Here is a 15,226-nt window from a genome sequence, read left to right on the forward strand (position 1 = left end):
GTCCTTAACATTGACTTTGCACTCTATATGCACTCTCGTATGATTTTACTCAGTTTGTTTAAACATTTATTTATTCTGCTATTTTCTAGCTTCCATCAAGTTAATACATAAGACTAATGTAAAAATATTCACTACCGCTCCGAAAGATTTCTTGGAGTGGCATCCACAACCATTTAACTTATAAAAACGAAGCTTCATTCAAATTTCTTAGTTTATAGTCAGTTCGTTTTCAGGATATCGTGTGGCCAGTCAGCCAGAAATCACCGTCATTTGTGGTTAATGCGGTTAACGCTATAACGATGTCAATCCTTAATCAGTTGACTTATCTAGTTCCGGTTTGATCCCTTTCTATTTTCCCCTCACACACAAGACCAATTAACCACACCTCCTAATTTTCCCACCTTCACTGACATTCATTATTTCCAACCGCTTTCTACTAGTGTGCACTTTTTTGAGTTATTGTCCTTTCTTTTCCTTTGTTAGATATTTCTAGAACAGAGTTATTAATTATCATTAATGTTTATTTGTACTCAGAAATTTGTCAATTTTCATATTTTGATTTAATAGCATACTATAGTTCCATAAGTATATTATGCCTCACTACAGCGCTATATGTTATTAGATTGTTGCCTAAAGGAGTACAAATAATATTACATTTATTGAAGAATTGTAACACGAGTCTTGTATATTACTGACTGTATTGCTAGGAACTATAGATACCTGTCCTATTTTCTGTAAACTTGGCATCAGGCCCTTTTCTTGTAAAATATTTCTAAGAATAAATTAAAACCAGGTTAACAGAGAATAGACTCCTTGTGTTCAGTTTTTCTTGTCTCCTTTCATTGACTTATTGATAATAACTATTATTACCTTTTTGTTTAATGTATAAAACACAGGTAACAAAGCATAAAAAAAACAGTTGGCCGTAAAAAAAATGTTTCCAGACATCTTTAATGTTATCGATTAAACAGAAAGTTGTGCACCCTAATTAATTACTAACATCGTTTTTATTTTCTCTACTAACCAGTGTTTTAAACAAAATGTAAACAAACTCTTGTTATATTGTTCTTCTAAGAATATAATATTGAATTAAATTAACACCTCAACTTACTTTACCCTTTATCTTTACAAATATAATTCGTGAATAAATTTATAATTTACTCTTTATTTACTAATTAATAACAATCTCTTTTATTTTAATCCTCAAGATAGAAAACATTGTGTATAAATCTAAATGAGAAAACCAATTAATAATCTTAAGCCTAACATACCTGATTTACGGGATTTTATAAGAATCAGAAAGGTTAAAAAATTATGTCCTTATTTGTCTAACAGTAAAACAAGATAATATGGTAAATACTTTACTTGCATGCACTCATTAAAGCCACGCTAACCTATATCCTACCCTTACACATATTTTTTCTAAAATCTATACTTCGGAACTCGAGTCTTTTAGGTACATAGTTTCAAGCTTGAAAGTTTATAAAACCTTACTAAAATTTGTCATAAATTAATCCAATAATTTTCTTCAATCACTTTTTTTGAAGCAACCTTTCAACCAGATTGGTGAAGACAACAAGGTAGGCTACTGGCCCTTGGTCGAAGTATATCAATGGGCGCTCATCATTTGGAGTTCCGTAGTATGGTCTTCAAACTGGCTTGTTTGTTGAAGTTCAATAACCAGAAATATATTATAATCTATTTTTTTGTAACTGTTTTAAATAATTTTATTGCCTCAAACCATTCTAGGGACGATAAGTCTAACCTTACCAATGTTGACGACCTAATAAAGCCTACGTTATATTCTCCGCGTGGTACTCCAATGCTGTTAACCCTAGTGTACTCCTACATCAACACAAAACGTACTCATTCTCGTGCCGTGTATGTAGACTTTCAATGTTACATCATAACTATAAATTTCTCAAATTAGAAATAATTATAGTTTTCATCTATTGTGCTTTCTCTAAGAACATTATCGTTGTCGGTCATTGTAAACTAAAGGAAACCGTTATTAGTATAGCATAAAACACATAAATTAATAGTACACTGTTAACACAGACTTTTAATTTTACAAACAGGTTTTAAATACAAATAAGTGTTTCTGATGTATAAAACATCAATACAGTACATAGACACTGTTGTTTTAGTAATAAGATACATTAAAATGTAAACACAAAAAATACGAAACTTGTTTCCTTCCTAGTGGAACTGTTTCAAGTTCAATTATCATTGAATGTATGTTAAAAGGATAATCAAGACTTTTCTCAACTCAGCATCTCAGAGTAGAGAATACGTTATTTAAAATATATTAAAGATTATTAGAATAATAAACACTATATTTATCATATCTAAAAAAACAGAGTACCGTATATGTTTATATTTCATTTATCACAGACTGGATGAAGAAATCATTAACTCATATATTAAAAGAATAATTTCTTTCTTTATCATGCGATGTGACATAATCTCGTGAACAAGAAAACAAGTTTAATCTTTAAATTCTTATTATAATAAAAGTATTTGCACTAGGACGAATTGTCAATAATTTGGATGATGGTTTAAAAAATAAAATATTCTTTTCAGAATGTTAATGTATTGCTTACATACGTGAAGGCTCACCGCATGACAAAATATACTTCTTATTTCTTGACCCCCAAAACCTTTTTAGCAGCTTCCACCACATCCTTGGCAGACGGCAGCATAGCGTCCTCCAAAGTCCAGGCGTACGGCATCGGCCCATCCACCCCGGTGACTCTGACGACGGGTGCGTCCAGATGGAAGAAGTATTCACTCTCCATGAGCCTAGCGCAGATGTCCGCCCCGACACCACATGACGGCCAACCGAGCTCTACTGTGATCAGGTGATTGGTTTTCATTACGGACTTGTATATGGCGGACATGTCCAGGGGCCGAATACTCCGCAGGTTTATCACCTCGGCGTCGATTCCTTGGGAAGACAGAATCTTGGCAGCTTCCAAGCAGAAACCGACGGCCCGAGACCAACTGACGATGGTTATGTTCTTTCCCGCCTTCTCTATTTTGGCTTTACCGATAGGTAATAAGTAATCTTTAGACATAGCTTCTTTCGACATATCGAATGTCTCTCCATAAAGTATTTCGTTCTCCAAGAACACGACAGGATCCGGGTCCCGGATCGCCGACTTCAGTAGACCCTTGGCGTCCTCACAGGAGTAGGGAGACACAACTTTGAGTCCCGGGAAGTGAGTGTACATCGCCGTTAAATCTTGAGAGTGCTGGGCGGCGACACCCTTGGCGGCTCCGTTTGGGCCCCTGAACACTATGGGGACGTTGTACACGCCCGCGGACATGTAGAAGAACTTGGCCGCACTGTTCACGACGACGTCCACGGCTTGCAGCGAGAAGTTCATAGTCATAAACTCACAGATAGGCCTGAGACCCACTAAGGCCGCCCCTACGCACAGGCCGGCGAACCCCGCCTCCGTAATAGGGGTGTCTATCACCCTGTCGTCTCCGTACTTCTTCCACAGGCCCCGGGTCACCTTGTAGGCACCGTCGTACTGAGCCACCTCCTCGCCCATGATGAACACCCTCGGGTCGCGCTCCAGTTCCTCGTCCATGGCCATGTTGAGAGCCTCCCGCACAGTCATCTTCACGCGGGCAGTAGACGCCAGGGAGAAGGAACAACGAGGCAGGAAGGAAAGGGAGAACCGGGACACTTGGAATACCATGGTGAGAGCTACCTTTAAAATAAACACGACTTTAGGTTGTTGTGAAATAATTTTAATGATATTTATGTTTTAAATTAATGCATAAACACAACGTTGCACTAAAATACAGTTCCACATATTGCCTTTACGAAATTAGTAATCAATAATTATACGCATTGATTCAAAATGAAAACACATTCATTAACTAAGCTACTATTATTAATTCAAAATATTTTAAAGAATATATCTTATAATTTAGTCGATTGATCGATGGATTGAAAGTAATGAATACAGATTCTTCAAAGATTGTACAAAATATCTTTCCCGGAGCTGCAGGAAAGTTAATAATAGACTTAAATAAAGAGACACAAAACAAACTTTACCGAGATGTTTCAGTACGAAGTTGAATATTATATTGAGAGAATTACAAGTTTGATTGTTACGACTCGTCTTTGTGTTCAGGATATTATATACTGGCATTTCCATTAACTAACCTGTTCTCTAGAGAAAACACAATGCAATAGTTCGTTCATTATCAATCATTCCATTAGCTCTCGAGTTGATCTGTGGATTATAATATATTAATTAATTACTCCGAGAGTCGATGTTATTTTAGCAACTTAAATACTATCTTCAATTACAAAATTCAACTAATAATAAAAGATAATTGACATTTTAAATTAACTATAACTGTACTTTTAAAACTATTTGAAATTCATCTTCCACTATCATCATCATGATAAAAAAACTGAATCTTCATGATAGGCTATGGTCTTTTACTCTATCAGTAAATGTAATTAAAAAAACCATATGGTATATCGAAATACGATACGAATGTATCTATAGCTTTTAGATTAAGTAATAATCTTCGTGTTTCGTTTTTGCTGAAATATTGATCTATATAGTTGACATCGTCAACGATCCATAATTTCGTAATCAGTTTTGAAACCTATCCAGTTTTCTAAGGTAATAATATAATGTATAATATACATATACATTACATTACAACTTGTTACCTGTTTGGACATATACACAAGTAACTGTTTTATATTATTACATTACAACAAACATCAAAATATATATCAGAAATACAAATCAATTTCTCATTTAGAAAATTATTAAATAGTTACAGAATGAGCATGACTAAGAATTTCCAATGATATGCATGAAAATATACGCAATAATAACATTACTAAAAGTGGTTGATAATGGTCGATAGTCGTGATAATTAAGTATGAGTACCTATGATTGCTTAATCGAATTAAATAACAAAAAATATAAACTTGCAGGAAATATGGTAATTGCAACACATACTTGTTTGTAATGTACCTAGAGGACGTTAACGATTACAACAATACGTACAGAACTTCCTAAAACTACTTCGGAAAATATGAGATAATTGCTATTTTGAAGGAAAAGAAAGAGCAGCTGACGTGACATAAATTTGGGAGATAATCTGAGTGAGGCTGGAACACTGAGAATAAGGTTACACGGAAGGGGCGGGGATAATGTGAACAGCTTTCTGGTCGGTAATTCTCCATTATCCTGGGCTGCTACATGACACCAGCATATCGATATCTGTAGTGTACAACCTAATATTACTGTTGATTTGTATAATATGGTAGAATTACAATGTATAAATATACGAGTATTTCACTAGCTTATTCTACGAAAAATTTTTTAACCCACCCTGAGCCGCCCGATGACATTTTAATTGTTAGGCTTATCACCATCTCATCAGAAATATCGATAAGTTTCTATCTTCATCGTCACAACAGACCGGGACGAAACCACTCCACCTCTCTAGCCGGCACGAGGTACGTTACTGTACTGTGCTCTAAATAACTCCATCTTTGAGTTACATGGATCACGTATAGTAGCATTTTGTATAACTGCGGGTTTTGGAGCATAAATAAAAGGCTGATCCCTTGTCCCCTTTATAATAAACCAGAATAAGGTGTTTAATAAAGCTCTAATGTAGAGCTCAGTTTTATATGATGATTTACGTAATATTCTCACTGTTATATGTAGATTTATGTAAGGTGCTCAGTTTTATTTGAGATATTCAGCCTTTTAATATGAATCATACAGGCTTTTGAAGAGAATTACATGTCAGAATACAAAGCTAAGCGAAGCTAATAGACAAAAAAGATTTATCTTGAAATTAGGCCTTACGAAAACTTATGTGTATAAGGATATGAATGTATTGTATGTGCAGGGAAAATGTTATAGGACTGAATAAATTATAATGTGTATTTATATGATATATCAAAACATATGATTTTGTATTTGTAATATGTAATTCTCTTAAGGAATTTGTGTTTCATTTCTAACTGCCGTTTCCATACATTACTCATTAAAAAGTTAACTACAAGTTATTAAACGATACTATAAAATACTCATATAAAATAAAAATTTATACCTTTCACAACTAGTATACAGTTACTTTATGAACTTTAATAACCAAATACTTTTATCGAGATTTTAAATCGAGGCGCATATACAAAATATTTAACGGACTATCATATATCAAGCGATATGTTTTATATTTTATTGTTTCAACATTTACAATCACAACATTAAAAAAGAATTTACTTTTTATTGATAGCGTTAGTTTTTTTGAAGTTGTATAGATCTTAAATCTAGTTAACCATTAAAATGTAATAAATGATGATGATGATCAAATGAAATAACGCCATGAAATAGTAACTTTATATATCAACAAACTATATATGTCATAAAAGTAATAGTAGTACTGATGAAACGATCTATTAACGAACCAGGATCTATATTTCACCGGTTGTTCACAATAAGGAAGAAGAATGGCCTACATAGCCTATAGTGTATTTTCACTCTCACATTGTTTGTATGGTGTTTAATGTCGTGCTGACAGTGTTCTTGTTTACATTCTTGTTGCAACAACAGTATTATTGCAATAGTCTACTATTTAGTATAAATGTGTACAATGGTGTTACATATTTTAATGTGTATATTTTGGTGATATAGCAAAGCCAGAAAAAAATAGTTAACCAATAACTCGATTGCCAGTTAATGGATTAAATTCGTAATAAGAGCCTCTGCCATATCCTAGTTCACCTCCTTCTGTATCTTTAAACAAGATTGGTAAAAGATGACCAGTTAAATGTACAGGTTAATTTCATAAAATTATAAACATGGTTGTGAAGAGCTGTATGAATCGTTTTCAATAAGAAACACATTTTTAAATCAACACTCAATTGATGAGCGGACAAAAACATTCGCAGAACGAAATTTGTCAACGTGCATCTTTATAAAAAAAACCGTCAGGTTCGCGGATCATACCAGAAAAGCTGAGCAGACAAGCGGGTACGTGGGTACCTGGCCGGGTAGGCGGGTACATCACGTGTGTCAACATCTACGGGCCTCAGATCGATGGCCGGAGTGTTCCTAACATGGGCAGAGCAAGGCGGCAGCAGGAGGGCGTAGACCAAGGCCACTCGGTCACATTACCTCACACAACACCGTACACGAGGCAGAACTGCCAACGTCCGAGCGTGTGCTGTTATCTGCTGTCCTGTCCGCATCACACAACATCTGCGGGCCTCAGATCGATGGCCGGAGTGTTCCTAACATGGATAGAGCAAGGCGGCAGCAGGAGGGCGTAGACCAAGGCCACTCGGTCACATTACCTCACACAACACCGTACACGAGGCAGAACTGCCAACGTCCGAGCGTGTGCTGTTATCTGCTGTCCTGTCCGCATCACACAACATCTGCGGGCCTCAGATCGATGGCCGGAGGGTTCCTAACATGGATAGAGCAAGGCGGCAGCAGGAGGGCGTACACCAAGGCCACTCGGTCACATTACCTCACACAACACCGTACTCGAGGCAGAACTGCCAACGTCCGAGCGTGTGCTGCTGCTATCCAGCTGTCTTGTCCGTATCGGAGTTAACAAGCTAAACTGTTGCAATAATAACAGCGCGTGCGTATTGTTGTACTAACTATGGCTTTTGTATATGTATGTCTGTTATCTACACTAGGCTGTTTATAAAAATCTGTTCAACTTCAAACAAACCCTGTACGTTAACAGCAGCGATTGTTGTCCAGTTCTCGCGCATGTTACACAACAGCCATCCGCCTACTTCCTTTTTTTCAGGTTCTGATGACGATTCAGAACCAAAGCTGCGTTATATGTAGAAGACTTGGTTGCTCCACCGTGTTTTTTGGAATCGTCATCACAGTGCACTCAATTGTGCACCTGATGAGACAATGAATATACCTCTTCACCCTGATAGCACTACTTTTTGTTCCTGAGTGCCTCTAACGATGTGGGGGGTTTCGTTTTGAGCTTCATAGTCGCCGACTGTTTTTGAATCCCTTCGGACGAACATAACTACAGTTTCAAGAGTCAAGTCTGCAACAGCATAAGATTTCAGTAACAGGAAGGTGAACTGGACCTAAAATCAACATTCGTACGATTCAGAAGTTGTGTTGAAATGTATAATCTCTTTAAAAATAAATGCTTCTGATGTAAATTTAATAAACGGGTTGTAAACAATAAAGCTTATGTAAATTATCCCTTAAATGTATTACTCTGCCTCGCTGTTCAAGTTATAGTAGTAAATTTTTATATTACAAAATTCAATACTTTCGGACCTCTTATCTGCAACAACTGGAGCAACTACCGTAGCTTCTACACCAGCTCACTGCAACAGTCATGTGTGGTAACCAATGATCCCTGCTATCAATGGAAGACATTACCACTACCGGATCTACTCCTGCACGATTTACCAGACTGAATCGTGATGTGTCACTTTCACCTGTACGGTGCGGCGGGCGAGATGTTGCCAAATCATTAATGATATCGACAATCCTTGAGAGAACACTATGCCCCATGCAGTCTCCTTGTATCAGGTCCAATAACACCGCACATGCTGGAATTAACTTAAACTGACATCATATTATAAAGAACTGTAGCAAATATAGGCATAAAGAACTCAAACGAGGTTGTATAACTGCTGAGTTTTATAATTGACAATAAAATGCTAACTAAGGTATGGTGGAACTGCGTCAATTCAATGTGAATGATGAGATTTTGCTCCAGTTAATTTAAAAATCTGACATATGCTCCTGGAATCTGGAGTTCACGTCCGTCTGAAGATATCCAAATAAACTCGTTCGACGATGTTCAAAATGAACTGTGCACGACCCAGCCATCTACACTACAGACATTTCAATTCTGGTTTCCCAGCCGCTGCCCAGTGTAATCTAGATGAATTGTTGTCCTCAATGTCTGATCGGGCGCACAATTAAATGCACTACGATGTTATAGATACGATAACAAACATGACGAAGCAACGGAGTTTCTATGGTAACGTGGCTATGGTGGGAAGGGTTGATTCAATGCCAAGTGTCAGATTTCATACGCTGCACTAAGCGGAAGGTGATCTATAGCAAAAACTCAACAATTGCAATAACCTGTTATTTTAATATACAAATGTATGTAGAATTCTTGAATTTAATCTCAAGAGTGGTTAATTTTCAGTAATGGAATATTGTTTTAATGCTTAATACAAATTTTATTTAGCATTAAATTTGTGTAACTCACTAAGTTTTGCAATTTAAAAAAATCGATGTAAGGTGTCCATGCATACTTTGTGATGCAATTCTGGCATTGAATTTGCTACAATGGTTTCAGTCAAATTTATGAACTTGTGTACAAAATTATGGTATCCCTGTTGTCATCTTGAGAACACAAAGAACACAACAAATTTAGGTAAAAACACGCTCCACAAACGTATGAACGCACGAGGACAAGATCAGGATCCCGGCACGGCGCGGTTCCAAAAACCCTACTTGTAAAAGATTTTAAAGACGTCGATCTTCAACCTAACAAGCGTCCAAATAGTAATGTTTGTCGCTAAAGCCTCCACTCTGTGAAATACTAAAGGCCTAATTGCGACAATGGAACTCGCAAGTAAATAAACCATCAATGCATCAGTCCCTGTCACGTGTTGTTACATATGTACAGAGCAGTGCACATTTTTGCAAGTGACATCTGATTATTCGGAACGGAGATGACAAGTTGTTGACACAAGTCGTTATCACTAGGAGTGCTCAATGTGATAAGTAGGTCTCACTTTGTCACTTACGTGTGTCACACTGATAACACGTCTGCTCTCACCTATTCACACGTCTTGTGAAGCATCTCTTAAATAATAATGCATCTGACCTGTTAGAAAACAGAATTTAGCGAATTGAGCGAAACTTATTGTGTATTCTTCTTGAAATGCAATTCAAACTTAGAAACAATAACAAGAGTAACGATTATTATCTCTCTCTTCTGAAACATTTTACTTTTAAAGAATATGAACAACCTTCCATCACGTTCGTGTATCCTACCTCTGCCAAAGTTTTTATTAAGCCAACTTTGCCGCGCATCGGAGTAAGCGCTTTCACGTTATAGGTTAACGAAGTATTAAGTTTGATGAATATTGATTTACCTTGTAAACTTAATTATTTTTAATCCCTCGGGTGTACTTTGAACAGTAAGCTACACGGCTTTAGCAAACCTGAGTCCTTTTACTGTTTACCATCACAATTATAGGAGAGGAATACTTTTCACTGTTACCCAGGCAAAATATTACACACAATTTTTTATTGTTTTCTCAGGGTAACTGATAAATCACAGCATATATTAAAACATTCCGTTGTTAAAATGTTGTTTATTAGATTAATACAATGATATATACGTACTAGAAACAATTAAATGTATTAAACGGCTACCACACACAGCTATAAACATAATAAAACATGAGTACTTGCCAAACCTAGCGAAACCTTTATATGTAGTTAAAATAATTGATTTTTTTTAGACATAAGGGTAAGCATGTGAGACAAGTATTAAGAAAATGACAGGATTTTGAAATTTTTTTAGACAACACATACAACAGCTAGTTAGTTGTCTCTTACTGTTTAAATGAGAATAGCCCAAATATTTATACTGGTTTTGTAAAGTTCTTCATTGTACTCCACCAAATAAATAAACAACAATCAAATATACAACAAACCACATTGTTAACTTTGCTCAATAGTACAGTGTATAGTCCGGGCACAAGGAAAGTTGTCCTCTCCCAGGCTTGTGTTGCTCAACACCTCAACTAAACCAGATCTAGCATCGATTGCCAAACAGAGTGATACCAAACTGGTTTAACGTTTTACATAACCAAATTTTTAAGTATCGGTAATAATGAGGAAGTTTAATAATAGTTTAAACATTAACCATGTGTGACATGGGCAAAACCAAGAAAACGTATTTTGAATAAAAATGAGAGCCATCCCTTATACGATACTCGTACAACCAGGCACGTGTGAATAGATAAACAACGCCCACACTCTGTAATAGTAGGCAAATACAATTTCAGGTTTAGACTACGAGTTTACAGAATGAATTCCTTGAGAAATTCGACTACAGAGTAATTGTTTCGACGACATTGTTTTAGTTGTTCCCTTATACTTTTTCAAATATCGATACTTTCTGAATTGCCTATTCATGAATTACAACCCTCTTTTACTATAATGGTCCCGTAAATACATTATATGCGAAACCAAGTTGTAATGGCAGTCCAATAGTAATTTAAATTGCGCCCTAAAATTAGTTAATATTTACTTTCTGTGTAAAATAAAAGGAATTCAGCAGCACACAACTTTGTCATTTTTAATCAATTCCCATTAAGGTCGGTAACGCTATCTGATTGTGCTAGTGTAAGATGATGTTCTCCAAAAGCCACACTACGTTAAACCGTCTTACCACAACCAGCCAAAACCTGTGAGAGCTCCTAAAATAGGTAATTTCCAGTTTTTACACAAATGGGTGGTATATACGGATATAAGTCTTGTGTTAAGCTAAATTAGACCACATTTCACACTGATTCAGTATTTTATATAGTGTTTTTGTTCATAAAAATAAGTGACGATATAATCTTTCAAAATAAAAATGGTTCAGAATGGTTACTAGAGCATTTACCAATAAACTGACCGAAACTCATAATAAATCAAATAGGTACTTTAACGTGATAACAAATATGTTTTTATTTATGTTTTACCACCCAATACAACCCAAAAAACTCATATCAATTGATACAATTGCTACCAACGAGTACACAAAGGGTCTTCCCGTATCTTGTACACGGAGAAAATATCAGTTTTTAAGGCGGAACAATTAGCGGAACAACCGGAACCAGCTTGCAGGTAGACCGCGCAATGGGCAAACTTCCCTCTCCCACCACCGTTCCGAACAGCTGATTATATATGCCCCAGATACCACGGTGACCTTGAAACTCGGGTATCACTCTCAGCTGATCTAGATCACCGCACAGCACGTTCCCGTCTCTCATCGTATTATTTCGTATCTCTCACTGACTCTGCCAGGCCATCGCGCCGGTACTGTGTGCTACGCGGCTACTACCTTGAAACTCGGGTATCACTCTCAGCTGATCTAGATCACGGCACAGCACGTTCCCGTCTCTCATCGCAGTATTTCGTATCTCTTTCTCACTCTGTCAGGCCATCGCGCCGGTACTGTGTGCTACGCGGCTACTATGGCTAAGTACGCTACGTGGCTACTACGGTTGTGGATCCACTGACATTTATACAGCAACACGCGTACAAAAACTGGAAAGTAAATGAGGCACTATGTTTAATGATTAATGTGTGGCTAAACATAACGATCACATTCTTACACACTTATTTATCATAGTAATAAAACTATATCCTCAACATTGTGTTCAGTGGCCATAGACATTTTATTTAACAGAGAAGTCATTACATTTATCTATCTGCTTTACTCAAGCCCTTATAATGAAATTACTTTACTAAATTTATTTCTGCCAATCTAAAATGCTGGGCTGTCACTTGTTTAATCTAATTTAACTTCTGACACAATTACACCTTTAATTTTGGATTCCAACTTAAAATGTTCTTTACTCAGCGAGTTTTTTTTAATGCGGCCGTATTTTCTCTAGCGCAAATCCTTATGCGTCTATACATTTTTATATTCTTCTTCAATCTTTGAACAGCTTTTTAAATTTTTCTATTTCAGCTAATTTATATTTGATCTTCTGAACCGTTGGTTCAACATGTGAAGATAGAAATGGCGTTTTCATGACCAGAAATGGCACTACACATCATTTAAGGTAATCTTACATTTTCATCTACGATTGCATTCTGGACTGCTTTACGAATTAATTTCTTTAAAGTTTCAAGACGGAGAGCAAATTCGTCTTTTGTTGATTCTCTGCGTCTAGGCTGGTTCTGTGTATTCAAAACCACAATTCATCCTGAGAGCACAATATTTAAATCAGAAGGCAGAATAAGACAATTCGTCGTACATCTTCTGAGAAATAAATGTGTTAAATAAATATTAAATGTGTACACTGAACTAATACGATCGGAATTATTAACAAAACCAAACGTTATGGTAATTTGTGTTTACTTACAACTCTTATAGAAACACCACAATCAGATCAGGAACTTACCTGGAAAAAAGAAAAAAACTTATTAGTAGGTACACACAAAACAACAGGACCACCGTAAAAATATAAAACAAGGTAAGAGTACGCCACAGCAAGGGTCCGTAAAAGGCTTCACCAAGGTTACATGTCAAACTTCAAGTCTTTAGCTGATTTTCAAGTTTTACCATTTCATACACTTAACGTTTGTTACTGACGATGAAAGGATAGCAGTATTTCTAACATTTTCCATTGTTATAAGTTACAAAAATAATGTTGAGTTACACCTTTTATAGCCTTATAACGATGGCAAATGTTCGAAATCCTGTTATCGTTTCATATTATATGATTAAACTAGGTTTGTTTACAAATTTACTTATTCTGTGATTTTTCTCGTTGCCATCATGGTTACTATACCAATTACATGGTATACTTTAAATAAAAATAAAAATTTAATAAATAAAATTTTATTTTAGAATTGTAAATGGATAGGGAATAAAAAAAATAAATTTATATTGTAATCCAGCGGCAGGCACAACGCGCTTGGAATCTGGTCTAGACCTGACTTGATGGCAGTGAATGCTAAACAATAGTCTACAGTGGACTCAATCTTTTGTTAGGCGGCGAACCTGCGTTGAGAGTGATTCAAACAGGCCTGCAGGAACAGGAGCGTAGTCGGTGCAGGCCAAGAAAACACGCTCTGCTTCCATTCCGAGTTGAGAAGCGATAGAGTAAAGTCTTTAGTGCGAGTTTAAAAGTAGTGTCGGGCGTAGGATCCGTTGGTATAGATTATTTTAATACCGAACTCCAAGACCTTCACGACCAAAGAGCTAAGTACTTTTGACTGAATTATTAAATTTTTCTAAATTTGAAATTTGAAAATTTAAGAAGTGAATTAATTTGAAATTGGAATTGAAATTTGAAATTAACGATCAAATTCTGTTGAGTGTGGACTAAAATATATCTAAATTGTAAAGGAGTTATTTATTTAAAGTCAAACGTAAAAAATTTAATTGAAATTATAGGGATTCTAGTTAAAATTAAGAGCTGCAGGTGCTGCACCATATCCTGTAGGAACTTGTGAAAAATTCCTGTTGAGAACTGTTCAGATTTGTTTGAGAATTTTATTTTAAAGAAGTTTATAATTTTATTTTATTAGTTTTGAGAAGAAGCCTATTTATTTTATTTCATACAAATTTATTCAAGATTATTATTTTATTTTATATTTTATATACACGTATTTGGAGGACAGTGAGTCCATGTCAAATCGAAAGTGCCTTGCCTAAGGAAGTAGTAATTTTAAACTATTGTGCAAAACATTTCATTGGTGGAATACAAGGTTAATAATTGAAATTTGGATTGATTTAATAAACCTGAATATTTCTAAAATGGTGCAGTTTTAATTTCCACCAGTATCTACTTAAATCTTATGAGTTCGAGAATATTTAAGGTCATCATAATAAAAACAAAAAATTTTGTATATTAACATTTAGTATAGTTACCCATAACAATGTTAAAATGTTCAATAACGCTTAGACAAATCCCACACAGTCATATCACCTTGATCGAATTCGATGTTGCCTATAATACAGAGAGGAGGCTTCTTGTACAATTTCAACTGTACGAGATAAGTCAAGTTGCTCTTCAGGTATTGTACGGGCAAACCTGCAGAAATATAATTTTTTTCCAGCTCGTCGAGTGGGCTTCGCTAACGGTCAGCCACTTACACACAGCTGTGTGGTGAGTGAGAACTGGAGGGAAGGCCAGCAGACAGCCTCGGTGTATGTCAAGGAACTGTGCGGTGTAATCTACACTGAAGGCAGGTCTTCCTTATCACACATGTACAAAAACTCTTATTAATCACATCCGCCCTATATATTTGTATCACAATGGACATTTGTTAAAAAGAAGGGAATCAATCGTTTGTACAGAACAGTTTTTTATTTGTACTGAAAATAACTTCGTGGATAGGCAACATTATACATTCAAGTACCTAAGCGTATGAACTACTCGAACACGAAGAGACCTGCTGACGGATGTAAAGTA

At 35.8% G+C, this 15,226-nt stretch overlaps 1 protein-coding gene across 3 annotated transcripts in view; it reads right to left on the reverse strand.

Annotated features, from left to right (window-relative positions):
- Positions 1-1,196: 1,196 nt before the first annotated feature.
- The window catches only part of LOC124359074 (pyruvate dehydrogenase E1 component subunit beta, mitochondrial-like), a 109,995-nt gene continuing 95,965 nt past the window's right edge, over positions 1,197-15,226 (reverse strand). For 2 of the 3 annotated variants that reach the window (XM_046811510.1, XM_046811493.1), the window contains exon 2: positions 1,197-3,722. In XM_046811510.1, coding sequence (XP_046667466.1) covers positions 2,640-3,710 — 1,071 coding nt within the window. In that variant the 5' untranslated portion in view covers positions 3,711-3,722 and the 3' untranslated portion in view covers positions 1,197-2,639. Of the gene's footprint in view, positions 3,723-13,168; positions 13,208-15,226 lie in introns of all 3 variants that reach the window. The other variant, XM_046811500.1, reaches the window with a different exon arrangement.

The sequence above is a fragment of the Homalodisca vitripennis genome, chromosome 1 (genome assembly GCF_021130785.1).
Source record: "Homalodisca vitripennis isolate AUS2020 chromosome 1, UT_GWSS_2.1, whole genome shotgun sequence".
Classification (NCBI taxonomy): Eukaryota; Metazoa; Arthropoda; class Insecta; order Hemiptera; family Cicadellidae; genus Homalodisca; species Homalodisca vitripennis.